Source organism: Pelmatolapia mariae, linkage group LG8 (assembly GCF_036321145.2).
Source record: "Pelmatolapia mariae isolate MD_Pm_ZW linkage group LG8, Pm_UMD_F_2, whole genome shotgun sequence".
Classification (NCBI taxonomy): domain Eukaryota; kingdom Metazoa; phylum Chordata; class Actinopteri; order Cichliformes; family Cichlidae; genus Pelmatolapia; species Pelmatolapia mariae.
In genome coordinates, this window is record NC_086234.1 from 27,553,488 (window position 1) to 27,579,935 (window position 26,448).

The window sequence follows — 26,448 nt, forward strand, 5'->3', positions numbered from 1 at the left end:
ATTTTTTAGAGGCAATCCTGTTTTGTCTGCAGAGGTTGACTCTCAGGTGGTTCCTGTAATCAGTCATCTGCCCATACTCACGTACCAGCTTTAGGCAGTCCTTGCCAAGTCCCCCAAAACTTTTGTTAGTGAAACATAAACACCCCATTATATGACCCCATATGCTCATTGTGCTTTTGCTGCTCCATCTTGCAAACCCTGACTAACCCTCTAAACAGGTACAACATGAATGAGACTAAATGGCAAGCAGTACGTTGCAGTCTGGTAACAAGTAAGAGCAGAAATGCATTTCTTAAATATAGATCAAATCAAAGAATCCTTAAAATAGTCAAGTAATGCCTACTTGCCAATCTTCGATATATGTATAAAACCTTTGAGACCACAAGAGCAAATAAATAAAAAAAAAATAAAATAAAAAAAAAAACCCCACAGAGCTCTATTAAGAGTATGGGGATATTCTGATAGCTGGACTAAGTTTGAATCTGCTGTTTGGAAACAGTGCATACATTTTATAGTTCTCACAGAAGACTAGACTTGGGATACACTAGTATTGAATTTGTTGAAGGTACAGATTGTCAAATTTCTTTGAGGCAAATATTATCTTACAGGAACTTCACACTGCAGCATGACAAAAATAAAATGAAGCCAAGAAATGCTCAAAGGTGTATTTTATTTAGAACAAACACTTAGACTGCATTACGTGTGGCACATTTCCCCCCCAAAAAAAATTCATTCTGCACCATCATTTGAGCAGCATAGATTCAGACCATAACATTGAGAGACAAAGTTTAATTCATAAACAGCCATAAATGCAGGGCTTGCTGCTACAGCATTGCTTGGAATAGTAAAACCAGTAGTTTACAAGTCAATGTGGTAACTAAGGCCTTTTCCATTTATATCATAGTTACATCTACTAGCACCAACAGGTATTTTATATCAAGGATTAAAGATTTAGATGTTATTGTCAAAGTCAAAGGATAAAGCTTTAAGAATCTGTTTTCATGAAAAAAAAGAAAGAAAAAACTAGCTTTGAACAGTCTACAATATTCTTTTTGTGGTCATTGAAGCTGGAGTTCCATGGGCTCACTTTAAAAAGGGGCATTTGAAAAGTTCTGCTTCAAGTTATTGTAAAATTATAATGAACTGGCTACAAAATGGGTGTTTAAATGCCTTGCTTTCACTAGCACCATCTTCACTGTCTGATATTGGGTAGAAAATTTGTTGGGAAAAATAAGGGTCCAGTTAACACCATCTCAAGAGGGTCCTCTGCATCAATACAGAATGATACTTCCAGTGAGCACAGATAACAGACAAAAAAAAAAAAAATCTCATGTTTTGTTGGTTGTGTAAGAGTTATGACATCAGAGTCCATTAGTGGCATTTTCTTATAGGCCAAATGCCTTCCAGATTTTTGGGTAGAGGTCTCACTAAACAAGATAGCTGGTGAACATTGAAACTGTTACCTGAGCTTCACACCCAACTCGCCACTTCTAAAAAAGTCAAACACTGCGATTCAAGAATGCTCATGAAAATATAACTACATACTCTGCTTTTAGTACTCATGGAGCAGCCACTTGATCATCTGAGGACTTTAGAACAAAAACTGCATCATCAAGAAGGTAGTAATCTCTTGCTATGTCCCCTTCGCAGAGATATGGCAATCGGGTGAAGGACTCCACCTCAAACCCCACCTTTCGGAAAACCTCATTTGTAAGACTGTTTACTTGCTCCTCCCAAGTCTTGCCTTGAATTTTTATGTATTCCCTGGGACGCTCCCATCTCCCTCCTGGGGAAGAGAGACAAAAAGAGGTTGCTTTATCTGGACAGAAAATAGTTACTGAGCATAACATACAAGCAGCATTTATTTTCAACTGACCGATTTCTAGCCAAGGTTGGAAAGGAATCACAGCAGCCACGATGAGTCTTCCTGTCCCTGGAACCAGTGATTGTCGGATGTCCTTCAGGAGATGCAGGGGATCGTCGCAGCGGTCGAGAAGGTTCAAACAGCTGATCACGTCATACTTAAAGCCTGTCTCCTGCCACGCATCTATCCCCAGCAGTCTGATATCAACAGGAGTTTAGCAGGAGAAATAAGCATTCAGTTAGTTACAAGAGGTCATCCAAGATCACCCAGAACTTTCATTTAGTTTAACAAAACAAAAATCCCACACTCTTACTTGAATTTCTTCTTGCGGAGACGCCTTTTCATGGTCAATGACACTTCAGTTACATAGACCTCTGTGAAATGTGGTGCCATCACCTTTGTAACGCCACCATCCCCCGCGCCGAGGTCCAATAGCCTGTCAGCCACCCAGTCTGGCTCGATCCGCAGCAGCTGCTGGAACTGGTTCTTGGAAAACACGAACATAGAGCCGCGACCCAGAAACCTAAGAGGGAGCGCAAGTCAGGCAAAAATGGACTACAGGTGAAAGGAAGACTAGTGTGTAAAGAACTCACCCATTAATGGAGGTACGTGATACCAGCGGGCTGAGGATAGTTGAGACGAGAGAATAATAGACTTGGGTGAAGAGATAGGTAGACTTCTCTTCACTCTGTTCCACAAAAGCCCTGGTGTCCACATCCAGCTGGTTTTGGATAAACAGTGGTCGCAGTGATTCTTCCAGTTGGTCAGGATTGCACCTGTACCACTAAACAAGTTTTTAGAGAAAATATGAAATAATAAGGCACAGCTGAAAAGTACAGAAAACATACAGTTGCTGAATACAATCAAGTGAGCATTGAGGATAAGTCACCGTCATACACATTCTGAGTTCTCATTCAACACCAACTCTGCTGAGTGAACATGCTAACCTTGCTTTGGGCTGATTTGCTGGAGATATTGTTGTTCAAGTAGTGTTACACTACATTTTATTTGCAAGATCTGCAGTAAGTGGAGGCCCTGTGCATGTTAAATGAAGGAATACAGAATGTTCTGAAGCACATTGTTCATTACAGTAAGAATATCATCTACAGCCAGTTTTTTTCCTTTCAAGCACCACACCCATATTATTCGCCCCATTTATAATTGCACAACACTTGCAAGTCATCCATCGATGACCAAGTGATTTCTGATGTTTCTATGTATATTTTTAAGGGTTATACATTTGCCTATACTGGTAAATATGCTGGGCATAAGATTTATGAAGAAGTTGTATATAAAATGAAGAAATGACCCGTTTTGCAAGTATATTTATGACTGTGTTAGTGTACCTACATTTGAAATCAATGCAGTTCATATTTTATAAAACTGTTGTATGTGTTGAAATAGCCAGATCTCCCTTTACAAAACAAAAACAGACATTTTTGATGTCAGTGACACTTTTGAGCCGATACATAAGCGCTATATATAAAAGTCACTTTGCCAAAAAAGCACATGTGTCTACATTATGACAGGAATGTAGTTCGTGGCTCAAAATTACCCTCTCATACCCACGAGAAACTTCTTTGACATCCTTTTCACATATTATAGATCAACAAGTCAATAGCAGCTTAAATACGGGCAATAATTTTTGGGCAAATGCCGGAAATCACTTTGGCAAACGATCACTTTTTAGGCCAACATCTGCACAATTGATTCCAACTTTTCAGTATTTCACAAAGCCTCGTTAGGGTTACTTTACAGAACCCCCGCAGTCGCGACAAGGACCATTCGCAGGTAACCTACCTTTGTAACGTCTATCGTATCCAGGTCGCTCAGCATGTTCACCAGGAGAGAGCGGACAACCGGATTTCGGATGTACTTCCCGGTCCACATCCTCCTGATTGAGAGCAGAAAGGCGACGTAACCTACGACCCACCCTACAAAAAGCAACGTCCTCAGCTGCAGAGGACACATAATGAATAAAGTCTTGAGCAGAAGAGATGACAGAAACCGAGAGTAGGAGAGAGAAGAGGCAAAGTGGCCAGAGTGCCGTGGTTAATATTAGATTGTGTTAAAGATTCGAACAGCGGCCACTTGCAAAGCAACACGCAGAGGCATGTGTCCGGTTACACGACGGCAAACTAACCTGCGGGGGCAAGCGGAGGATTCAACAAGGCCTGTTACCATGTACTTAATCCCACTGTCAGCTTATTACATTCAATTCAGTGCCATCTGTAGGGTCTCTGCCCAATATGACAACAAAAAGTCAATGCTTTGTCTTCTTTTGGCTTTATTGGAGGAGTTTAAACCGCTTATGCGCGCTTTACCGCCACCCTATGCTTAGGCGTGTCCATTAGACGTGCCAAACCTAAAAACCGGTTTCCAGCACCCATCACCTCATTATTTAAAACTCAGCAATTATTTAAAGCGCCCGTGAATCATTTCCTGCAATATGTAAAAGTTTTCCAGTCGTTTCCTCCCCAAACCACGGCTTATTGTAAGTGAATATTTTAAAGATTGAGGTCGCTACATGACATCACCTTTTAGTGAAGTTCAGTTTTTAAGCTTTGAGCGAGTGCTCGCTGTAATCTTGGCATTGTGCAACCAGGCATGATGGAAGGTTTGATCTGACCAAGAAACAAGAGCATGCTCACTTGCTAACAAATGGCTGACCAATGAACAAACCCTGGATATGCTTCTGCACTATAGGACTAGAAATGTGAAAATACACTGCATTTTATTCAACAGCCTGAAAGTAGAAACCAGTCTCAAATGGGAATGTTTAAAGAGGTCAGAGCAAGGGAACTCAGGGCCAGTTTTCCACAGACTCCTGGTATCCTGCAGTCTTTTGACAGAGTCACCCTCCAACCATAAACAGGAGCATGTTTATGGTCTGATATAAAGGCTGTTCTACTCTAGGAATGTTTCCTCTAGAAATCTAGCAAGGTCTAAAAGAAATAAAATAAATTATTTTTGTCCATTACTTGCACCAATGAGCAAATATGTGAATTTTCCAACCAAGCTAACAGGCATCTAAATAGTACACAATTTTGTCCAAATACAGTTACTTCTGGATCAAAATCAAATGCACAACAACACAGTGGCTATTGCTGTCTTTTTTAGTTGGCACTGATTATAGGAAATATGAAGACAATGCAATGTTGCAAGGCCTCAGTTTCAGATAAGACTGCAAAAGCAAAATTGGGCACTGAAAGAATCTAAAGCAATATGGGACAATTTAATTTTTTAGAATTAGAACTTTAATGCCAACAATTCATCCACTGAACTAAAATGAGTCTCACGTTCCCTCTTGTGACTTCTCAAACCCTATTAGAGTTTCAGCAATATACAATACACAAGAGAAGTCTTGCTGTGGGTAACAGACAGCCATGGAGAAACTTTGATTAACTGATTGAATCAACTTGGGCATCATGTCATAATTCATAAAATATGTGCAAAAAATGTCTGCAAGAAAACACTCTTCACCAGATTACCTCTAAAATGCTAACGATGTAAAAAAAAAAAAAAAAAAAAATTGGGTCATTTAGCATCAGTTCGTTATTCTTCTGCAGTGGTTCAAAGTTGTGAGAAGCTTTACAGTTTCATTTGTTTTGCTGAGAGAAGCTTCTCACAGAATTCTGTATGAAAGTCTGTCTAGTCATTGTTTGAATTAGTTTTTCTTACTTTAGGTTTCAAATAATTGAAACACAACTGCACCATGCTGCTCAAGAGAACTTTTTCATGCTTTGCATGGTTAGAACAGCCAGCAAGAGGAGTCACATTCCTCAAATCAGTCTGCATGGTTCCTAGTGACTGACCTTGGAAATAAAGAGTTTGTTCATCTCTAGTCTGTTTCTTTCCCAAAGGGAATACTGCATGATAATCCTAACAAGGCCGTGCACACAAAAACAAACTCCACTAAGAATAGTTCAAATAGTGACTTTGTGAAAGATATCCCAGATGAATTCACTCAGGGCTTTCAAATACAAAGCTCAAAAGCAACCTTTTTGAATTTGATCTTCAAATGTCTCCTTTCCAAAGCTAAAAACTGCTGGAAGCTGTCACTCATTTACATTTATATCGTTTAGATAAAAACGAAACTGTTATAAATAAAAATGTAACTAGAACCCAAGAGAAGTAACAGTGGAAGCCTTCTTTGTTGTGAAAAAATATTATATTTTAATTTTTATTAAAGACTATACTCTATATAACATTAAAGTATAGTACAATGTCACACTTAAATTAACAGAAAGGGAAGTGTGCACACCTGTCCTCGACATGGACAAACGCAACCAACAGGCTCTCTGGGAGACATTTCTACAGATATGCAGTGAATGCCAAGGAATTACACGGACTTTGAAAACTCAGTATGTGTTACATACCTGGACGGCGCGCGAAGAGATGAGGCGTTACCTGCACCTACAGAAGTAAATGAATTTCAAAGTCTCCGACTACAGCTATTTATTTCCGGAGGCTAATGAGCAGACAAAAAAGTGGGCGTGGTTGACTGAACCTGTTGTCCGAAGACCACTTGATGCCTTTGACTTCTTATGTGATAATTTTTCTCGTCTTATTTTGACCTTATCCTTTGTAACTTTCTAGCTCCTCTTTTCATCTCACAATTTGGCATTCTGTCTTGCCATCTGCATGTTTTGTCTCATCACTTAGATTTTCCCCTCATAATTTTAAACAATTTGTCATACCTTCATTGTCTTTTCAGTTTTTCAAAACTCTTACCATTTACCTTTGTGATTTCATAATGATAGTTTTATTTTTAAAAAACGCTGATCATTTTAGCTGATCCTTTTAACATGCGAGTCAAATCATGATAATTTCTATAAGTCATGACTAACTTTTTTGGTTTTTAACATTTCTGGATTTGGTTTTTCTTTTTAATGGCTGAAATGGACTTCTATACAAGACTAAACGCGAGGTAACAGAAAATCGCGCTGCCTTGGATTTGATGTTAATGTTAGTAGCAGTGTTTCATCAGCAGATGTCGCTACTACATCACCGCTCTGCTAGCTCTCGCTCACTCTTCTCACCAGCAGGGTCCACTGAGGGAAATAAGCTTCTAACAAGACTTACTTAATACTGACTAAAATGGTCTGAGGATTTAACTCACACTGCCATCACACAAACAGTCAAATTTAAATCCGTCAAAAAAAACAACAACAAAACAAACAAAAACAACTATGGCTAAAATAAGCAATTAAAGTATATAAATGGGGAAATGGCTCCTTAATAGCGAGAACTTTGCTTTGTAATAATAGTAATACTATTTATTTTTCATAATTATTAATAAAAAATAACTTTTGTTTCAATATGATGGTCACACAGTAAGCTGGTTACTCACCTCCGTTAAGTTAACCAAACCTAAGAAGGACGCTAGATCGAGTTGTGTAATTTTCCTTTCATAATAAAATCATATAAAAGTGGAAGCCAGACAATGTAAGGGTTATTGCTCAGTGGCGTCAGAAACTGACGTTGAATTTTCCGGTCCGAACATAACTCTGTGCCATCTGATATTGAAAACAAGCAAAAAAACAAAGGAAGTTTGACAAGCAAGAATCCAAGACTTGTTGCGCAACTTTACTTTGAAAGTTACTACCAGAAGTTGTGTCAGTGTTCGCGGGTCTCTTAACACTGTAAGTCCGTCTCGCGCTACCCTGAGCGCTCTTCTTGCTCGGTTGTGAGCTATCCTATTACACCGCCGTAGTTGAGCAGGTGAGAACCTTTTTCCCTTCTTTAAACCTGTTCATTATGAACAGACTAAAAAGAGACGGACTCGGTTAATAGAAATACGACAGGATTATAGTAGGAAGGACGGTAGTTGGGACACCTTGATAGTTGAGATTGGTAACTTGGCGAACTAGATTTGAACGATGAGAGCAGACGGCAGTCCCAATGAAATGCGTTCACAAGTCGCATGATCCTGTTTTTTCATTTACAGGCAAATAGCTGAAAATGTACGATAACTTTGAACGAGCTATTGGCGTTTTCCAGTAAATTTCCCTGGTCGGCAAGGACCTTGTTTTCATAAATCACCAACTTTCAGGGCTTTTTCCATCCATCTGTGCTTCACGGTGGTGGAAGAGGATGTTATAGATTTGTGATGTTGATATGATGCTATTGCTGATGTTTGGATTTCATAAAGTTCTCAATTTTTTGTATATTGCATTTGTCCGTTTGCTGCAGTGGGATGTAAATGAAATTGTCCCAGTGAAGAATAGAGGTTTGGTCTGCTTGCTATTGAGCTGAATATTGCAGAGAAAATTAGGTCTACAACATATACATGTAGTATATTAGACTGAAGAATTTCTCGTACAGTGTAGTGCAACTCAAGGATTTGTCACTTATCACTTTGGTCATCCACGATCACTTACAGTGTAACCCTACTGAAGTAAGCTCTCTATCCACTTTAGGCTAACATGCCAATTTTGGTTTTCTTGTTTACATTCTGCATTGCTCATGTTAGTGATGGGCTGTGCAGTTGTTTGCTGCCTGTAGAAGTGCATGGCTAGTTTTAAACCATGTGTCAGTACTAAACATGCATTGGCATCTATTGCTGGGCTACCCTGCTGCATCATCACCTAGAAGTCTGCAGCAGAATAGCTGAACTAGGTGGAGATCGTGCCTGCAGAGCATTATTTCATCCAAGACAGCTTCCTCCGGACTCAGACTGTTTTGTTTTGCATACAGACAGAATCTAATTGGACACTGTTTGACTCTGTGAAAAACCCTGTTTAATCTGCCTCAGTGGTAAGTGTAGAAACCCAGGGAGGCTGTCTCTATGTTTCCCTGAGATCAATTGTATGGTCACTTTGTGTCCCCCTAGTCTGCACTTGCTAACCCACACATCTGTGATTTTGAACAAATTGGTTCTGAAGTGGCTCTGCCTGCTGCTTTTTCTCAGAGAGAAAAACACAACTTTTTCTCCCAATAACGTAAGCTGGCAGAATGCCTGGCATTGCTTCACTGAAAAGATGCTTCCTCTTAAAGGTCAGGGGGATGTTATCAGTGAACGGAGACCATGTTGCTGCACGGGAAGAGTTGGAGATTAGTTGCACACTCCAGGGGGACCTGGCTTCCTGGATCAAAGAAAACAAACAAATGCTGGGTCAAGTTTAAGTCACTTGCTTATTCTTGACTGTATTTAACTACTGAAAATTCACTTATTGATTTCTTGGAAGGGATTGCATTTTATTTGCCTGTTGAATTAGACAACCTCTTCAATTAGAGCTTGATAATTGTTTTATATTAAAAGATATCAAAGAATGGTGCCATTGTTTATTCGGTTTCACAAAATACTTACTAGCTTACCATGATGTACCTGTATAAGCTGAGCATTTTTAGCGCTTTTTTTTTAGTCTTCATTGATGTTTATCTGTTGTGCCACATCACTGGACTTTTATAGTCTTCAAAGACCATTTTCACGCAAGTAATAATATTTCAACTGAGGGGAATAAATCCATCAGCTAGATTTCCCAGAGACCATGAATTCTCTCTTGATGTGATGAGCAGTTGGAAAAGGAGGACAATATTACTGATGCTGTTTGAGGGCAGCTCAGATTGTATCATTCAGATCAGAATTGCTATAGAGACAGGAGAGGAAAGGGCTTGGAGAAAAGTAAGTGTTGGTAGGTTCTCATGCTAAATTGGGAAAATATGTTGCTTTAACTCGTTTCCAGCTAGCTGTTCTACTCATCCTTGTATTACTGGCTGTTTGGGGTGAATAGCTGTGGTTTTCCAGTTTTACCTAATTCACGCATGTAATGAAAGGCAAAACTTTAAGCATGACTCAAAAGATTCCTATGCATCACCTTGCCTTGGATTGGTTTACTGTGGAGTTCATCACCCCCTACAAGGTTTGCCAAGCCCTCCACCTACAATGACCTATATCTCCAACAAGCCTGTAACAAACCTACAGCAGCCTCCAGCTACAGCAAGCCCTCCCATGACCTAGGCTCCTTGCTTGGTAAGGTGTTTCAGGCATGTTGAACTGGGAGGAGACCTTGAGGTTGAACTGGGAGGAGACCCTGAGGTAGACCTGGTTAGACTGGAAAAGATTATGTCTCTCAGCTAGCGTGGCCCCATAGAAGCTGGAGCAGGTACCTGGGGAGAGAGAAGTCTGGGCTTCTCTGCTCAGAATGCTGCATCTACAACATGGAAATAGATAATAGGTGGAAAACGAAAACATGGATATAACTCTGGTGAAGACACTGCTTGACTTTGACAGTCTGTTTAGATGTAATGCATACTCTGTGGCACTACCGTAAACATCTGTGTTATAAAACATCCATGATACGAGTCTGCTCATCCTCTTCTTCAGTGGTTCAGTGTCACTGGCTGGGGGAATAGGCCCAACTGCTGATGATTTCTACAGAACAATGTCAGAAAGCTGTTGATAATTGACCGTTTTTAATATGAAACGGTGCATTTTTTTGGACTGTGTGGTAATGCTCTTTTCACTGGCTGTATTTTTTTTTAAAGTTACCGTGAACTCAAAGTGATTTCATTCTGCTCTTTCTTTCCTTTACTTCTACTTGGCAGTGTCATGGCAGGTTGGGTTCCAGCTGCTTCCAGTTTGTCAAAAACAGACTGTGAACATTACGCTCAGTCCTGCGAGCAAGTAAAACTGCTACAGAGCTTACTGTAACTTCAAATCAAGGTCATCATCAGGAAGCCAAACAGTGATCAGAGATAATGGAAATAAACATTAGTGACAAGAGGAAGAAGACGTCCTCGGCCACCTCACCTGATGCGCTGTTCCCTCGAGATGCTGCTCAGCCCTGCATTCACCCGCCTCACCTCATTGCTGGGATTTAGCAGCTACCTGTAGCTGAAAAGACAAGAAAAAAAGCCTTGGCAGCTGCCTGCGATCAGTTTATGTGTCTGTGGTTAGGTCTGTAATCATGGGAAAAGAACAGGATCTGCTGGTGGCCGTGAAGAGTGGAGATCTCCTGCTGGCTCACAAGCTTCTCTCTAAAGTCAAGTGCAACAAAAGCAGTAAGTATGGAAAGGGTGGGGGATTGCTTTTGTATGACTATTGTGTTTGTTCTTTGCTCAGGGCCTGGGAATATATATTGTTTACACTGTGAAATCCAACTGAGATAGCAATGGCAGAGTTCCTGCCATCAGTGTTGTTGCTTACTAAACCAAGTGGAGTCTCTTTGTGATAATCACAGGATCAAGTTCAGCAGCAGACCACAAAGCGTGGCCCTCCCTCCGGCATTTAGTTTGGGGACAATTTGAAACTAAGTGCATTCAAACTGCGGCACAACACGAGCTAATCTCCTAAATGCAGACCCCAGCAGCTCCTGCCTCTTGCTTTGTGGGGTTTACGGGGCTTTCTTTGAGTCTTATCTGCTTAGATTTGAATTGGCCGACAAGCAAGCTCTCTTTATAGTTGCATTGTTTCAAATGACAGGGTTCTCCCTTATCCACGTCTGGGGAAAGTAGAGGCCAAACAGGCTGTGAAGCTGAAGCTGCCTCTGTTCATGGCGTTATCTGCTCTGGGCTTTCATCAGGATGGTTGGCTGTTCAGTGACGAGTGCTGGGAACAAAGCTGTGGCTGTCAGGAAAAAGCCTGTTATACACTTTCCACACTACACAGGCAGCGAGCATTGCTTTGTAGAGAATATTAAAAGTGATATTGTCTGTCTTTGTGCTGGTGTGTATTTCTGTTCATGAAAAACCAGCGACTGTTAGACTGGCTGAGGCAATGCAGCAGGGGAAAGTGAATGAGTAATGTTCTCTGCTGTTTTATAAACGACCAGCGAGGGTGGCCTGTAGCAAGTGCTGCATCTGTTATGAAAATGCAGCTTTGGAGCAAAATACAAAACTGTGGATGTTCATTTACATTTTTCTGTTTTTGCTATGAAGTATGAAATGGTTACATACAAGCAGCCCATGTAGGCTAAACTGTTAACCAGTCATTTCAAAGCAGCTACCCTGCAATGCTGAAATCAGTTGTATTTAAATGAACTGCAATTAACTTATTTTAACTGCAAATTTCTATGACAATTTAGTATATGGTTAAATTCTGTGATGCCATCTTTAGATGCTATATCTTTAGATGCTATATATATGTGTATAAATACCACCCTGAGAAAAATTAAACTTCAAACTGAAGTTGTACATATGTAAAGTGTTAGCTAAAATACTGAATAAGTGTTCAACAAGCAATGTACTCTATATAAGGACACAAAAATATATAAAGAAGACAAACAAATGTATGAATGCATGGAAATATGTATATTAACAGAGGTGTAAATCTGAGTATATAAAAAGTAGAATTAAATTGATCAAATTAATTACCTTTTTATATCCATGTTAACAGTATTTTTTAATGTGCAATATTTAATTTGGTATATGCTTTTTTTTTAAGCATATTTAAGTTTTGCAAATGTATTAGTGTTGTGTATTCTTTGCAGCATATCCTCTGGTTTTGTGTAGTGAAAAAAAAAATACTCTCATTACTCATTTGCTTGTGTGCTAAGTAAAACTTCAGGCTGTACTAGACCTGATGAGAGAATTTGCACACTTTTATGCTTTCCACCAGCACAACAAGAGCACGAGCATGATATTGCTGTTCAACAAAGTGTGTATCTGTTGCACCAGTGGACTGACAATTGTGTTTGCTGGGATCAGGACTCACAATTTAATATCAGTGATGGAGTTGTTTGTCATTTTTGTCAGAGCCTCCACTGTCTGACAGCAGCTACACAGATCCCTGGAGCAGCAGGGAGCTCTCTGATGTTGACCTGAATTAGCTAACATTTACACAACTGCTTATCGATATGAACAAATCAATCTGAATTCTTAGTGACCTGCTTTGAAACTCCCTATGATAATACTAGATTAGATAGTTGCCATTGGTGCTGGACAGAAAATCAGGGGATCATCAGAGGCACTCAGGTTTCATGCTAAAATACTTAAACATATTGCTATAAACCTTATTAAAATGGTCATTTCTGCTGGAAGTTTCAAAAGGTTTGACAATTGCTTGGGTGACTGAAGCCTTGGTGGTAGAGCAGGTCACCTACAAACTGGTTGGTGGTTCGATCCCTGTCTGCTCCAGTCTGCATGGCAAATATCTGTGGGCAAGATAATAACCCCAAGTTGCTCTCTGATGCATCCATCTGAGTATGAATGTGTGTGAATGTTAGATAGAAGAGCATAGAGAAAAGTGCTTGTGCGAATGGATGTATGAGGCAAGTTGTGTAAAGCGCTTTGATTTCTCAGATAGAGTAGAAAGGCACTATAAAGGAACTTGTTCATTTACCATTGGTTAAATTTGTCACACTGCATACCCAGTACAGTATAACAGATATTCCTCTCCATAATATTAATGCTCTAATATAGACTTTTGTGGTGCAGTGTTTGTTGTAAGTCCTTCTCTTCATCTTCTATAATAAATCTAAATACTGGGTACAATGTGATCTTTTTGACAATCATATTAATTCCCTCTAAAATTATGAGATTATTGTTTTTACCAAATGTAACAATTCTGAGATATAGTTGGACATTTTTACTTTATATTTAGACTGTTATTTTCCATCCTTCATCTGACTGTAAGACACAGTAGGAGCTGTGCTGTTCCTGTGTCTCACTTTTACTTCTCCCTGCAGCTTAAAAATGCTTTTGTAAAAGAAATGGATGCAAAGCAGAGAACTGATCGTGGGATTGTTCCAAAACACACTGTGATACATCTGGTAGAAACGCAGATGGGTGGGTGTGATGAGCTCTGGCGCCTCAATGGAGTCAGATTTCTGTCTAAAAGCAAAGGGGCTAAACACTACAGTTTTCAAAATAATGGACCACAACTAAGATGCAACAAGTGTAATTTTTTTCCCCTTTGCACAGATCAAACGAGCCTCAGCTTGTACACAAACTAACGCAACAGCACCTGACATACAGTGAAAGACAAAACAGGGAGAATGGATAAACTGTCTGCTTTTCAGCAAAGAGATAAGTGCTTAGTTTGTAACAGTGCAGGAGGATGTTTCATCTTCTCTCCTTTTGGTTATTCTTTAGGAGTTTGGCAACCAAAATGGGCACACAGGTACAACTTAAGCTGTGCCTACACTGGAATTAATTTGCTTGTCGCGCATCACTTTAAAGCTGACAGCTAGTTGCTCGCGGACATTCCAGCCTCCAGATGCAGAGGTAACCTTGTATTTGTTACCAGGTCATATGTCAATCAGTGGTATGCTGTGCCCTCCTTGCTAGTGCTTCAGTCACCCTCTGTATCGTCATAAATATTGTTATTGCAAATGTTCTTGGAATATCGCTCATAGTTTGAGACTATATCACCCACTGCTATTAGGGAATGATAAGCTCAGCCAGTTGTCTAAACAGTTTGAGTGAGGAGTTTTTCATATTGTGATGCTGTTACACCCCGCCCTCCACACAGACCTTGCTGAAACCTGAATCCTGCTTTAAAGCTGTTGTTTACATATCTTTTCAGAGTTAGTTAGCAATACACATAAGAGGTAATAATGACCTTGTGCAAATAACACTGAAGCTAAAAACAAGCATCATGTCTTTTAAGTAAGTTGCGACTGAAAAGCAGTGCTGTTTTGAAACAAATTACAGTAATCTGCTGCTAAGGATATTATAATAGCTTTATTGCCTCTGTGAGCTGTGTGTCCCAGCCTCTCAGCCTCAGCTACTGCTATAACTGTTTATTAGTGGGTGCAGTCAGTGGTTTAACTAGATTCAATTTTTTTAAATTCAAAGATTCATCTCAAAACATTTGTCAAATATGTTAAAAGTCTGAATATGAGCATTACTCTCAGCGTTATCTCTCTCAGTGCTGGGTTTAGGGACCTCTGCCAGTGAGGGCTTGTCCTGAAGGGGATTAGCGATGGCACTGTGGCTGTCTTGATGGACAATGAGCTGAGAAGGGAGGTTTCTTCTCTCGATCAGCCATCTGCTGACTTCAGGTTAGGTGCTCAGTCAATTTAGCTGGAATTACCACAGCCGTTTTCTTTTTGCTTAGCTGTTGCAAGCAAAGTGTATATAGATACACAGAAGGCTGTAGGCTGTGGGTAGCAACTCAGATTCACAGCTTGACCCGTAAAGTCATTTTTATGTGGGTGTTGCTTGCCTCACCCTGGAAATTATTACTAGAGGTTCTTCACAGGCCTTCATGATTATAATGTCTTTCGTTGTAACACATGCTTGCTTTTATCTTGACCTTTGGTCCAGCCCACCCTTTTGTCACAAGTACTAAATACAAGGTTATAGTTGGGCAAAGAGCAGCAACACAAAGGCAAAAGAGTATACTGTGCTATTGCATGCACTTTTAGATGTGTATATAATATACTGATAGCTCACCCAACAGATATTATGCCAAAAAAGTCTGCAAGTTGCAGGATTATGTTAATTAGAGGTTGTTTTTGACTCATTTTTGATTAATTGACCAGCCCTAGTTTAGCTAATAATCTCCAAATATCAGCAATAAATTATACCACCATTATATCTTAGAGTGAAACCTATATTTACATGTTTACCCTAGAATGTATATATATTTATCACCAAGGTGAGGTTGGGTGGATTGTTCTTTGGCAGGCATGTGGTCAAAAATCTCCACATACTGACTATATTGGTATAGACCTGTCACAGGTACATTAATATTGATTTAGACCTTATACATAATAATGAAAAAAAAGATCATTGGTGTAAAATTGAGTTTGTCCAACAGCATGGTTCCGACTTGTTCAGCTCAAGCCAAGATGTTTAAAGAGCCTTCGGTCAACAAGATCTATGTAGAAAAAGTAAAATTTACAAACTTGCACTTGCTCATGATCACAGAGGTTCTCTGACATGGTCCTCTCTGTGCAGTGTGTAACAGTTTGCGGTCAGCTCTCCCAAGGCTGCTAACTGGGCCGTCTTCACCCATAATGGTGGCTGTGGGTTAGTGAGGTTAGCTGTTTTTTTGTGTGTGTTTCAGTTATTTAAAGTTGCAAAAATTCCATTGTAAAAAGACTGATGTTCAAAAAATTACATGAAGTTCGTTAAGTTTTAACAGTGTTAACACATAGCTAAGATAAGAGTTGACCAAAATAATAATATTTGTGATTATTATTATTTGTGGTATAAAAGGCTTGCCTTAATGTGTACGTTGGCTGATTGGCTCGTTGACTTCTTTGGAGGTCTGTGTTTATTTGACGAGTCGCTTTTCTTTTTCATGGGCTAAATGTTCAGAATCAATTTGATGAAGCACTAAAAGACTTTTAAACATGTCAGTTTTTATTTTATTAAAAAAATTTCCATGTAACAAAAGGTGGAAATAAATATCAATCAAAAAATATTGTCTACACATTAGCTGTTTTAAGCATCATTTAGGGTATTAGAGCACAAGTCAAGGTAAGCTTAGAAATAGTTTGTGAGCTACATTGCTGAAAAGCTATTGAAAAATTATCTAATCTTTTTCAGTGTACTCTAAATAAGATCAGACAATATTGCACAAACTACATTTTAAAGAAAGTTGTGATTCTTGATGTTTTAGAAGGTGGAAGTATAGAAAGTTTGCCACTTTGCACAAACTACTTTTTAACACAAAACTATAAAAACAGTGACATTTTGTGAGTTATGTGCGCTCCACTGAGATTTGTAAGTCTTTTTTATGGCTGCTAACGAGACCACTTGTTTCTCTGCTGCGGAAAAGCACAGTGAAATTTATTGCAAGAAATTGGGCTTTCTGATTGGGTGCTTGCTCAAAAATTCTGCTCATACTACAAAAAGAAGTTCACACTTCATACTAGGCTTCCTACTGATTAATCATTAATGACCTTTCTACAAAACCATATAATTTCTAAACACTAGTTTTCTAAACAAATGTGGGATTGTTCACTGTTAGGATTTCACATCTTTCACATCACACAGCAAACCTACAGTATAGTCTCATTAAATATTGTGTCAATACTGTGGTCTCATTTTAAGGTCTGTTGGTAATATTGCATCTCATTTTGACATGTTTTCTTTTTTGTTCTGGGCTGGTTTACAGTCAAACTGGCTCTTTACATACAAAGTTAAACCTACAGATGTACAGATGTACAGATCAATCTAACCCTAACATTTAACTACAATATTTAACTGCAAAGGTTAGGTGTGAAAATACCTAAAACACCAGTCAAAAAACTCTAAATACTAAAGGCTACCAAAAGTTAACGTAGGATTAGATAATAATTTGCACAACACAGTTATCAGAAGTTAGTTCATAGTTAAATGTTAGTCGTTCAGGCCTGAGGAGCAGGGTTGAGGACGTGAAGGGCTGCAAACTGAAGTGTAATTTATGGTACCAGAAATTTGTCCATCTGTGTACGCAGGGGTGTCCAACTCCAGGCCTCAAGGGCCGGTGTCCTGCAGGTTTTAGATCTCACCTTGGGTCAGCACACCTGAATCAGATGGTTAGTTCATTACCAGGCCTCTGCAGAACTTCAAAACATATTGAGGAGCTCATTTAACCATTTAAATCAGCTGTTTTGGATCAACGACATAGCTAAAACCTGCAGGACACTGGCCCTTGAGGCCTGGAGTTGGACACCCCAGGTGAACAGGTTTCCATTTGTCCAGTTAGCAGAGAGGGGTTTTCAGTCACTACTGACGTTCTCACTTGCAGTTCTCCGGAGTCCTATCTTTCTAAAATGTAGTCTTAAATTAGATGAAAATTAAAAATGTAACTTTTTCAAAAAATGACAAGGATGGTGTCAGAATTTTCCTTAAAAATGCTAATGAATATCGAGTATTTCCTGGGTTTCGGCATCAAGTTGGAAACTCTAGCATTGCTACAACCCTTATAGAGTTAGATCTATTTTAAGATGAACAATAATTTCCATAGCTACAACTAAGATCTATGCAAAAACCTGCTCAGACAACCTTTATGTAATAATTCCTGCTAGAGGTATCGTAAAGAAGTGTAGTGTGTATAGACAAACTATTATATATGTCAAGAAATGTCTCTAGCTTGCCAAAGTTAATTCAGAAGAATCCAAACCTAATGCTTAACTATAAAAGTCTTGGTTTCAGCTTGTCTTTTCTAAAAACAGCCCCCACTTACACCTCCCTCATCCCTGTACCTTGATTTAGGGATAACCCATCTGGCTAAATGTCAGATTAGAAGTCTGTTAGACTTGAACGAATCTAAGAAGAAGTATGTCTGCGTGTCTGCGTGCAATTATGTGTCTTTGTGCAGACTGCCACATGTGTGCTGTGTTCTTGAATATCCAGTAGTAGCACATGAATGAATTTCACTTCTTTAACTTTTGTCCCGTCTCATTAGTTTTGAGTCTACAGCAGCAGGGTGCTGTAGTTAGCCCATTAGCTAACCGGCTAACTGGGCTAATCAGTCTTCTACTTTATTACCCAGACAGCTGGGTGGCAGCCAAGTAGTGTGTGACAAGCTCTGGAGTTCACCTACTCTTCTACACACATTAATCCTGACCCCTTTCCTTCCCTGACAGATGGGATAGCCTGTCTAGGATTGCTATTTAATTACTAAAGTAATTAAGTAGCATGTGTGTGGTTCCAATAGACAGCACCACTTAATCTAGCACAGCTAGGCTTTTATTACTTGCTCCAGGCAACACATAGTTAGAATTGGAACTCATCTTCAGGGCTATCTTCAGGTCTATTATGTATTTCTTGCTAAAAAGAACAAGCTGCCAGTCAGGCAGGTGAATGATTGTGGCATTCAGATTGTGGCTACGGTGTCGCTGCCTCCACATGCCCTGGAACAGTTTTCTTGTGTTTGGATATGAATCTGTGATGAGATGAAAGAGAAAAATTCTGTATCTGTAGGCAGCGTAGTTTGACTTTGTGGAATTACTTGCGTGCTTGTATAGACAAGGACATGTGATTGTCTGACATGGAGGTGTTTCGGTGTTTATTTACTGGAACGTGTATGGACGAGGAGCATACTTTCCAAATGCATCTTGTAGCTAATGAGCATCAGCAGGAGACGCTGTTCATGTTGCTTTGATCCTCTCAGTTTTCTCATTCTTTTCTCTTTTTAATACATTCATTTACATTTTATCATTTGCAACTCTTCATGTCTCTTCCGCTGATTTGAATGCAAATAAAAATCCCATCCTGTGCTGACTTTGTACTCTGTTCATTGTAAGAAGAACTGCCAGGATAACAGGATAACAGTGTCTTGGATGAACAGATCAGTGTGTGTCTATGTTAGGCATCTGTGACATGGAAAGAACAAGCGGATCTGATGTCTTTAGGTTTTCATTTTAGTTGTTTTTCAAATTCTGGATTCTCAACAGCCCAACAAGGATGCAGAAGGATGTGAGGTTTCTACGATGTGAGACTTAAAGTGTAACATTATTAGAACTTTATCCCTTTATTCCAGTGCCTTAAATGCTTTATGAGTGGCTGTCAAAAACTCTTTTCCTCACTTTGTTTCTATATTTGCCTATAGTTGAATGTGGAGATGTTTCTCTTCTTTATAATAATAATGCTGATAATTGTTTTAAAGATATTTACATAGGCACTCAAAGCACAGATAGTAATGTGAGCGTCACATTGTAGCTTAGATACATTTGTGTTTTAGTCAGGTTACCTCTAAGCTTGCAAATGCAATTCAGGTCATATGAAATAGTAATTTTTTACCATGCCTTCTGTGCTTACTTATTTGATATATTGATTACTATCAAAGCAAATAAAATGTCAGTTAATTAGTATGGATGATGGGGTTTGTGTCATGGCTGTTATGTTTTGTTTGATTAGAGCAGTCCGTGGTGTTGTAGCTTCTGTCCTGGTTTGTGTCCTAAAAGAAGAGTTTGGGATCTTATGCCTAATTTGAAGAGGAGGACAAACTGAGCTCTCTTCTTAAGCTAGAAAGAAATATTACAGCTTTTCCATCTGTGTAGTAGAGTCGGGCTTCATGTAGCTGTAGCTGCAAGTTCAATAATCATTTGATAGTTAACTTAGTGGAGGGGGTCAGTGAGGATAGTAGCTCATGGTCAATTGATTTTTGTTTTTTACACCTCAGCAGCTGGATTGGAAAAAGCCTCAAGGCTGTGCTGCTGGCACGATTTTGAAAGTGGAGTGAGCAAACAGCTGGTGGAAGATGAGTCATTCAAACTGTACTTTGTGTCTTTGCTTGATAACAGTAAATACACAACAAATGACCCAGGTAAGTTACCTTCGAGGCTGTAACCCAAGTACAAATGAAATAAACCAAATATAGAGCATAAAATTAAAAAATAAATACGATTTGCAAAAACGGGTGCACATAGCAGACTCCTTAGACAACTCCACATCATCAAAGAGCTGATGGTTATGAGCCAGCACAAGTTGTGCAAGCAATACACAAAGGTTTTCCAGGCTGGTGAACTTTTGGTGAACTGGTCTCATATTTCCTCTAGTATTGGGAATGACTGCCTCGCCACTCAGTGAAGACAAAAGAAAGAGAAAGGAATGTCTCCTTAGTCAATCTATCGTAATGTTTTTTGTTATTAAGAGGTGTTTCAATCCTGGTATGTGGCTCTTCCTTTGCCTCTTCAGTGGTAGATCTGTTCTCCATTTGTGGATTAATGTTTTAGCTGGATTAAATTGTCGGTGTGATCCCAGCTTCTTGCTACTTTGAAACAGTTGTTGGATTGGCTGTCAGAGCAACATATCTGGAAGGTCAACCTTACTAGGAAGCAGATTTATCCTATGTAAGCAAGATTACATTACTTAAATAATGTTGCTTTGTAAAATCCTTCTAGTCGTGGCTGCGCCATTGATATGGGAGGCCGGTTGCAATCGTTGCTTTGATAAGAGAGAAAATAATCTGTGATTGCCATGATGTGTTTGTGTAACCAGACTGATAATTTAGAGAGGTGTAATGTATTAGCATTCTGTATAAGTGGCTAAATTATGGTACTTCATGGAAATGAAATATCATATACCTTATATAGGGTTGTTAACTGAACCCAAACCATAGCACAAGGAGCAAGAATGTCCACTGACCTATTTTAACTGAAATTAAGCCACTGCTCCTGCATCCTTTTAGCATGTCCAAGGAACAATTTCCCCCTACAATCCAGAGATTATTACAGTGGCTTGCAAAAGTATTCGGCCCCCTTGAACTTTTCCACATTTTGTCACATTACAGCCACAAACATGAATCAATTTTATTGGAATTCCACGTGAAAGACCAATACAAAGTGGTGTACACGTGAGAAGTGGAACGAAAATCATGCATGATTCTAAACATTTTTTACAAATAAATAACTGAAAAGTGGGGTGTGCGTAATTATTCAGCCCCCTGAGTCAATACTTTGTAGAACCACCTTTTGCTGCAATTACAGCTGCCAGTCTTTTAGGGTATGTCTCTACCAGCTTTGCACATCTAGAGACTGAAATTCTTGCCCATTCTTCTTTGCAAAACAGCTCCACAACTGCCCTGTGACGGCCTCAGAGGTTGTCTAAGAGAATATTGGGAGCAACAACACCATGAAGTCCAAAGAACACACCAGACAGGTCAGGGATAAAGTTATTGAGAAATCTAAAGCAGGCTTAGGCTACAAAAAGATTTCCCAAGCCTTGAACATCCCACGGAGCACTGTTCAAGCAATCATTCAGAAATGGAAGGAGCATGGCACAACTGTAAACCTACCAAGACAAGGCCGTCCACCTAAACTCACAGGCCGAACAAGGAGAGCGCTGATCAGAAATGCAGCCAAGAGGCCCATGGTGACTCTGGACGAGCTGCAGAGATCTACAGCTCAGGTGGGGGAATCTGTCCATAGGACAACTATTAGTCGTGCACTGCACAAAGTTGGCCTTTATGGAAGAGTGGCAAGAAGAAAGCCATTGTTAACAGAAAAGCATAAGAAGTCCCGTTTGCAGTTTGCCACAAGCCATGTGGGGGACACAGCAAACATGTGGAAGAAGGTGCTCTGGTCAGATGAGACCAAAATGGAACTTTTTGGCCAAAATGCAAAACGCTATGTGTGGCGGAAAACTAACACTGCACATCACTCTGAACACACCATCCCCACTGTCAAATATGGTGGTGGCAGCATCATGCTCTGCAGGTACTTCTCTTCAGCAGGGACAGGGAAGCTGGTCAGAGTTGATGGGAAGATGGATGGAGCCAAATACAGGGCAATCTTGGAAGAAAACCTCTTGGAGTCTGCAAAAGACTTGAGACTGGGGCGGAGGTTCACCTTCCAGCAGGACAACGACCCTAAACATAAAGCCAGGGCAACAATGGAATGGTTTAAAACAAAACATATCCATGTGTTAGAATGGCCCAGTCAAAGTCCAGATCTAAATCCAATCGAGAATCTGTGGCAAGATCTGAAAACTGCTGTTCACAAAGGGCTGTCCATCTAATCTGACTGAGCTGGAGCTGTTTTGCAAAGAAGAATGGGCAAGGATTTCAGTCTGTAGATGTGCAAAGCTGGTAGAGACATACCCTAAAAGACTGGCAGCTGTAATTGCAGCAAAAGGTGGTTCTACAAAGTATTGACTCAGGGGGCTGAATAATTACGCACACCCCACTTTTCAGTTATTTATTTGTAAAAAATGTTTGGAATCATGTATGATTTTCGTTCCACTTCTCACGTGTACACCACTTTGTATTGGTCTTTCACGTGGAATTCCAATAAAATTGATTCATGTTTGTGGCTGTAATGTGACAAAATGTGGAAAAGTTCAAGTGGGCCGAATACTTTTGCAAGCCACTGTATGCACACCATTTTTTCATAACTCAGGCCTCCATGTTTATATCACTGTAACTTGCTTGGCATCACTGCTGTGAATGGATGCGTGTGATTTGTGACACCTAACCACATGCAGCAGTTATGTGACCAGGTCTGAGAGCACACTTGTCCATCACCTGTGTATTGGATCAATTCCTTTAAGGTTACATTTAAAGCGTATTGTGCTGGATATATTTGTATAGCTATCAGGTTCATTTTCACAAAAATTATAGCCTCTTTCAAAGCATAGGTACTGATTATGGGTTTTTTCTATTCCACCCAAGCAGATAGGTACACACTGTACTTGTAATGCTAGTGTTTACTTATGTGCTTCTCACAAGTGAATAAGAAATTCACTGTGTTTGGTTCAAAACAAGATGACGTTTTGTTATTCAGCGGTAATTCAAGCCTTAAAACCTGACCTCAGAGTATGGTGATTCACTAGAGAATACAAAAGTACTACCAAAGTACACCCAGGAAGTAATCATTCCTCCAAGACCAATATTTTTGTTATTTTTAAAACAGTCTAACAGAGCTTCAGGTCTTATAATTGTAGGAAGAATGCATGAAAAATGAAGGAGGGGCAGCAAAGTGACTTGGGTAAACATGATTTGAATGGTATGTAAAGTGTTTAGTTGCTAGGGTGCAAGGTTGACATGTTATGTAATATGAAATGTACAGCTGTGCGCATGTCTCCTGTGTACATTCACACTGGTTCATGTGCACGCTGCACAACAGATCTGTTTCATTTCCATACTGGCTTATTGGCAGAGAATATTGAGTGTGTCTGACCTAGTTGCCAGCAGCACCATGGGAGATTACTTTCTTCATTTTTAACAATGGAGCAAATTTATTGGATAATGCAGCCCGGAGCTGTTTTGATATTAAGGGTTTTTCTCAAGACCCAGTTCAAGCACTTATTCTTATAGCAAGCGATACAGCGCTGGAGCAATTGATAAAGAATTGATGAAGCCAAAGTGTGTCACTTTGCAAGTTTTGGTGTATGTGCATGCCCTTGGGTGTGTGCCGTGTGCTGTTTACGGTCCTGTCTTTAATGAGTAGTTTTAGGAAGCTCTGCAACTCACTTGAACACGCAGTTCTCATTTTCATTCACAGCTCATGTGCTACATTGCGTCCCTGCACAACTGGGGGTAAAACAAAAGGTGTTCTGTTGCAGGTGTTAGTCTGCTAGGAAACCCCATTTGGCTGCCACTCAGTTATGTATTTAAAGACTCATGGTGCTCTTGCTGTAGGGCTTGTTTGTCTGTGCAGGCAGATGTATATTCCTCTGCTCAGCCAGCTGCATTAATATGCATTACATGTCGGGCTGTGGAGCTATGCCTTTGCAGGATTATACCTTATTACACCTGACAAGCTGCTGTTCTCTGAGGCATATTAAATGGACACACAGTGACACTTTGGTCAATTCCAAATTTGAAGTTTCAAATTGAATGAAATGTCAAGCTGAATGAGGATATTATTGTAAAATCTGAGGTGAAACTAGTAATAACTTTGGAAAGAGTTTTGAACAATATGGCAGAAAGATTAAACTTTTCCACTTGCTGATAGCATCATTTTACTACAGCGATCCTCTGGTGTGTAACTGGTAAGTGTATTTATCCCAGCAATAGTAGGGGAACAGTCTAGAAGAGAAAATGCGTCACCAGGAATTCAAAACTTTACCTAAGTAAAAATATGCAAGTTCCTCATCTATGAAAAGTACAAGTGTTTAAAGATGAGCTTATTTGAATGACTGTACTTTTGGGTGGTTTAAGTTGCAGTACTGCATTATATTTTGTCACTGTTGTGTCAAAAAATAAAGCTTTTTTCAGCTTTTTTGACTTTATGCATACATACATTATGGAGCCAGAGTAAAGCAGGGTTAGTCTCTGCTCTCCCTTGGTGGTTTCGTTTGAGGGACTGTATTTACTCTCTCAGTAATCAGTGCACTTAGATGGATGTGCTCCTCAGATAAGTGTTTCCCTTGATGAGGTCTTTACCACAACCCATGGTGGGGGCGGTTGTCCCAGCCCACAACTCCTAAATCAAGTGTCCTTCTCTGCTGTTGTAAATGAGAAGTCGGTAAGGGTGTAATTGGGTTTGCATATTCTGTGGGATAAGTCCATGGACTGTTTTCCAGATATAGAGGGAAAACTATAATGACATTTCAAAGAGACTAGCTTGCAAGTAAACACTGGGATTAATTCTATGTTTTTGTCAAAAGGCATTTAAAAGACTTTTCTGTCTTTCTGATATCATACTGAAAATACAGACACTACAAATTACATAATTGGCTATCTGACATTACATTGCAGAGTTTCACCTTAGTACTTGCTGCTGCTTGCTTAAAATGTAAAAATGAAGAAAAACTAATTAGTTAGGTAGCAGTACTTGCTATTTTCTTGTACAGTGTACAAAAATGGCAATAAACAGCATAAAACATGATGTTATTTCCAAGTGAGAAGAATTAAGCCAATGCGAACATCCCTCAAATCTTTATTCTATCTGAAGGCCACCATTTGGCAATATTATATGTACTCTTTCCTATTGAGTTTATGGGATTTGTCATGCTTGTGGGTCATATTGACTACAAAATTGTCTGTTTTAGAAGTCTTGGTCATACTGTGTTTCATTGGCTCAATGAATAATTATTTTTCGATCACAAGTCATTACCCAGTGAGCTTGCGGTTTTGCAGTCAGACGCACTGCTTCCTCAAGTCTAGTTTTATGGAGCAGAGATGGTGATGGTGAAAACGCTAATCTCAAGGCTTCAAAATGGGATTTAAGAAATCAGTGGATGACTTCATGGTATCTGCTTCCATCTTTTATATTGCTAATGTGTATAGCTCATAGACAATGTAGTGTATAATGACACACTCTTGGGACCTGGAGGAAAACTGCAGCATTTTAGTAATTTTTTTTAATGAAGGTTCTGGTTGTTGCCATCAACGAGTTATCTCTTGCCAGCATAGAGACAGATATAAACAGTATGCCTTTATACACAAGTGTGTATTTTGGCTTTATGCATTTATTTTTTACGCAAGTAGATGATGATCAAAGCCATTTTAAACAGAGTTTTGCAGCTGTACAAACTAAACCAACACGCATCTCTGTCAGCTCCAGTCTTGTTGAAGGAGACAAAAATAAGCAGGCCAGCTTTTTTGTGCTCTTTTTTTTAAATTTATATTTTCCAGCCGGTTTTTCCCAACATAAAGAGGGTTCACAGCCGTACTCGTCTGATCTTGCAGCAAGACTTTCAACAACTCATTTACATGTTTTCTTTCACCTCACACATACATATACACTAAAAAGAAACTTCCCCCTCATATTACCTGAAACTCATTTCTCCTCCTGCTCATCTCATCTCTTCTGATTGTTCCTCCACTCTTCCTTCATCTGCATTATCTCCACATCAAAGAGTCGAGATCCATTTTTTCTGTCCGGGATGCTTGAGCTGTTGTGAGAAAGATGCAGTGGGAACATAACAACAGTAGTTTTGCAAACTGCTAATGCATCTGGTGATGCTATCAAAACACAGCACTGTGTTTTTTGGGTTTTTTTTGGCTCTTTGTTCTGGCAGAAGGTGTTCACATCAACATCGTCTCATATCTTAGTGTTTAATCTTTTCATTTGGTCTATAGACATCAGCTTTCAGAGGAGAGCAGACCCCGTCATTTCTCCATCTGTGCAAGAAAACACAATATTAGAGATTTACTACCTCTCTTGTTACCAACTCTTAGGAATGACGTTGAGTCAAGATGCTGCTAATTGGATGTATGCTTATGTGAAAAGGAGGCCCTTGCTGCTTTTGTGCAAAGAGATAAAGAGCTAGGGCAGGAAAGTCGGGAGGCCACAGTTCATAGAGAGCTAACA

General features: G+C 39.5%; 2 protein-coding genes across 9 annotated transcripts in view; one reads left to right on the forward strand and one right to left on the reverse strand.

Moving 5' to 3' along the window:
* Window positions 1–653: 653 nt before the first annotated feature.
* mettl9 (methyltransferase 9, His-X-His N1-histidine) lies at window positions 654–4,138 on the reverse strand. Of its 4 annotated transcripts, none has more exons than XM_063482197.1 (6): window positions 4,008–4,138; window positions 3,665–3,758; window positions 2,458–2,648; window positions 2,178–2,387; window positions 1,877–2,061; window positions 654–1,786 (listed from the first exon to the last, which is right to left on the reverse strand). In XM_063482197.1, exons 1-6 carry the CDS (start codon window positions 4,046–4,048, stop codon window positions 1,560–1,562), a joined length of 948 nt encoding a protein of 315 aa, XP_063338267.1. In that variant the 5' UTR covers window positions 4,049–4,138; the 3' UTR covers window positions 654–1,559. The 4 variants fall into 4 exon arrangements, with proteins under 4 accessions (XP_063338267.1, XP_063338268.1, XP_063338269.1 ...); XM_063482198.1 differs by having other exon boundaries at window positions 3,665–3,820; window positions 4,008–4,118; XM_063482199.1 differs by having other exon boundaries at window positions 3,665–3,798; window positions 4,008–4,093.
* A 3,358-nt stretch (window positions 4,139–7,496) lies between these two features.
* The window catches only part of LOC134632872 (caskin-2-like), a 51,744-nt gene continuing 32,792 nt past the window's right edge, over window positions 7,497–26,448 (forward strand). For all 5 annotated transcript variants that reach the window (XR_010094613.1, XM_063481721.1, XM_063481722.1 and 2 more), the window contains exons 1-2: window positions 7,497–7,588; window positions 10,415–10,870. Coding sequence is in view for 4 of the 5 variants with exons in the window: in XM_063481721.1 (XP_063337791.1) it covers window positions 10,777–10,870 (94 nt within the window). In the remaining variant the exon portion in view is untranslated. The remainder of the gene's footprint in view (window positions 7,589–10,414; window positions 10,871–26,448) is intronic.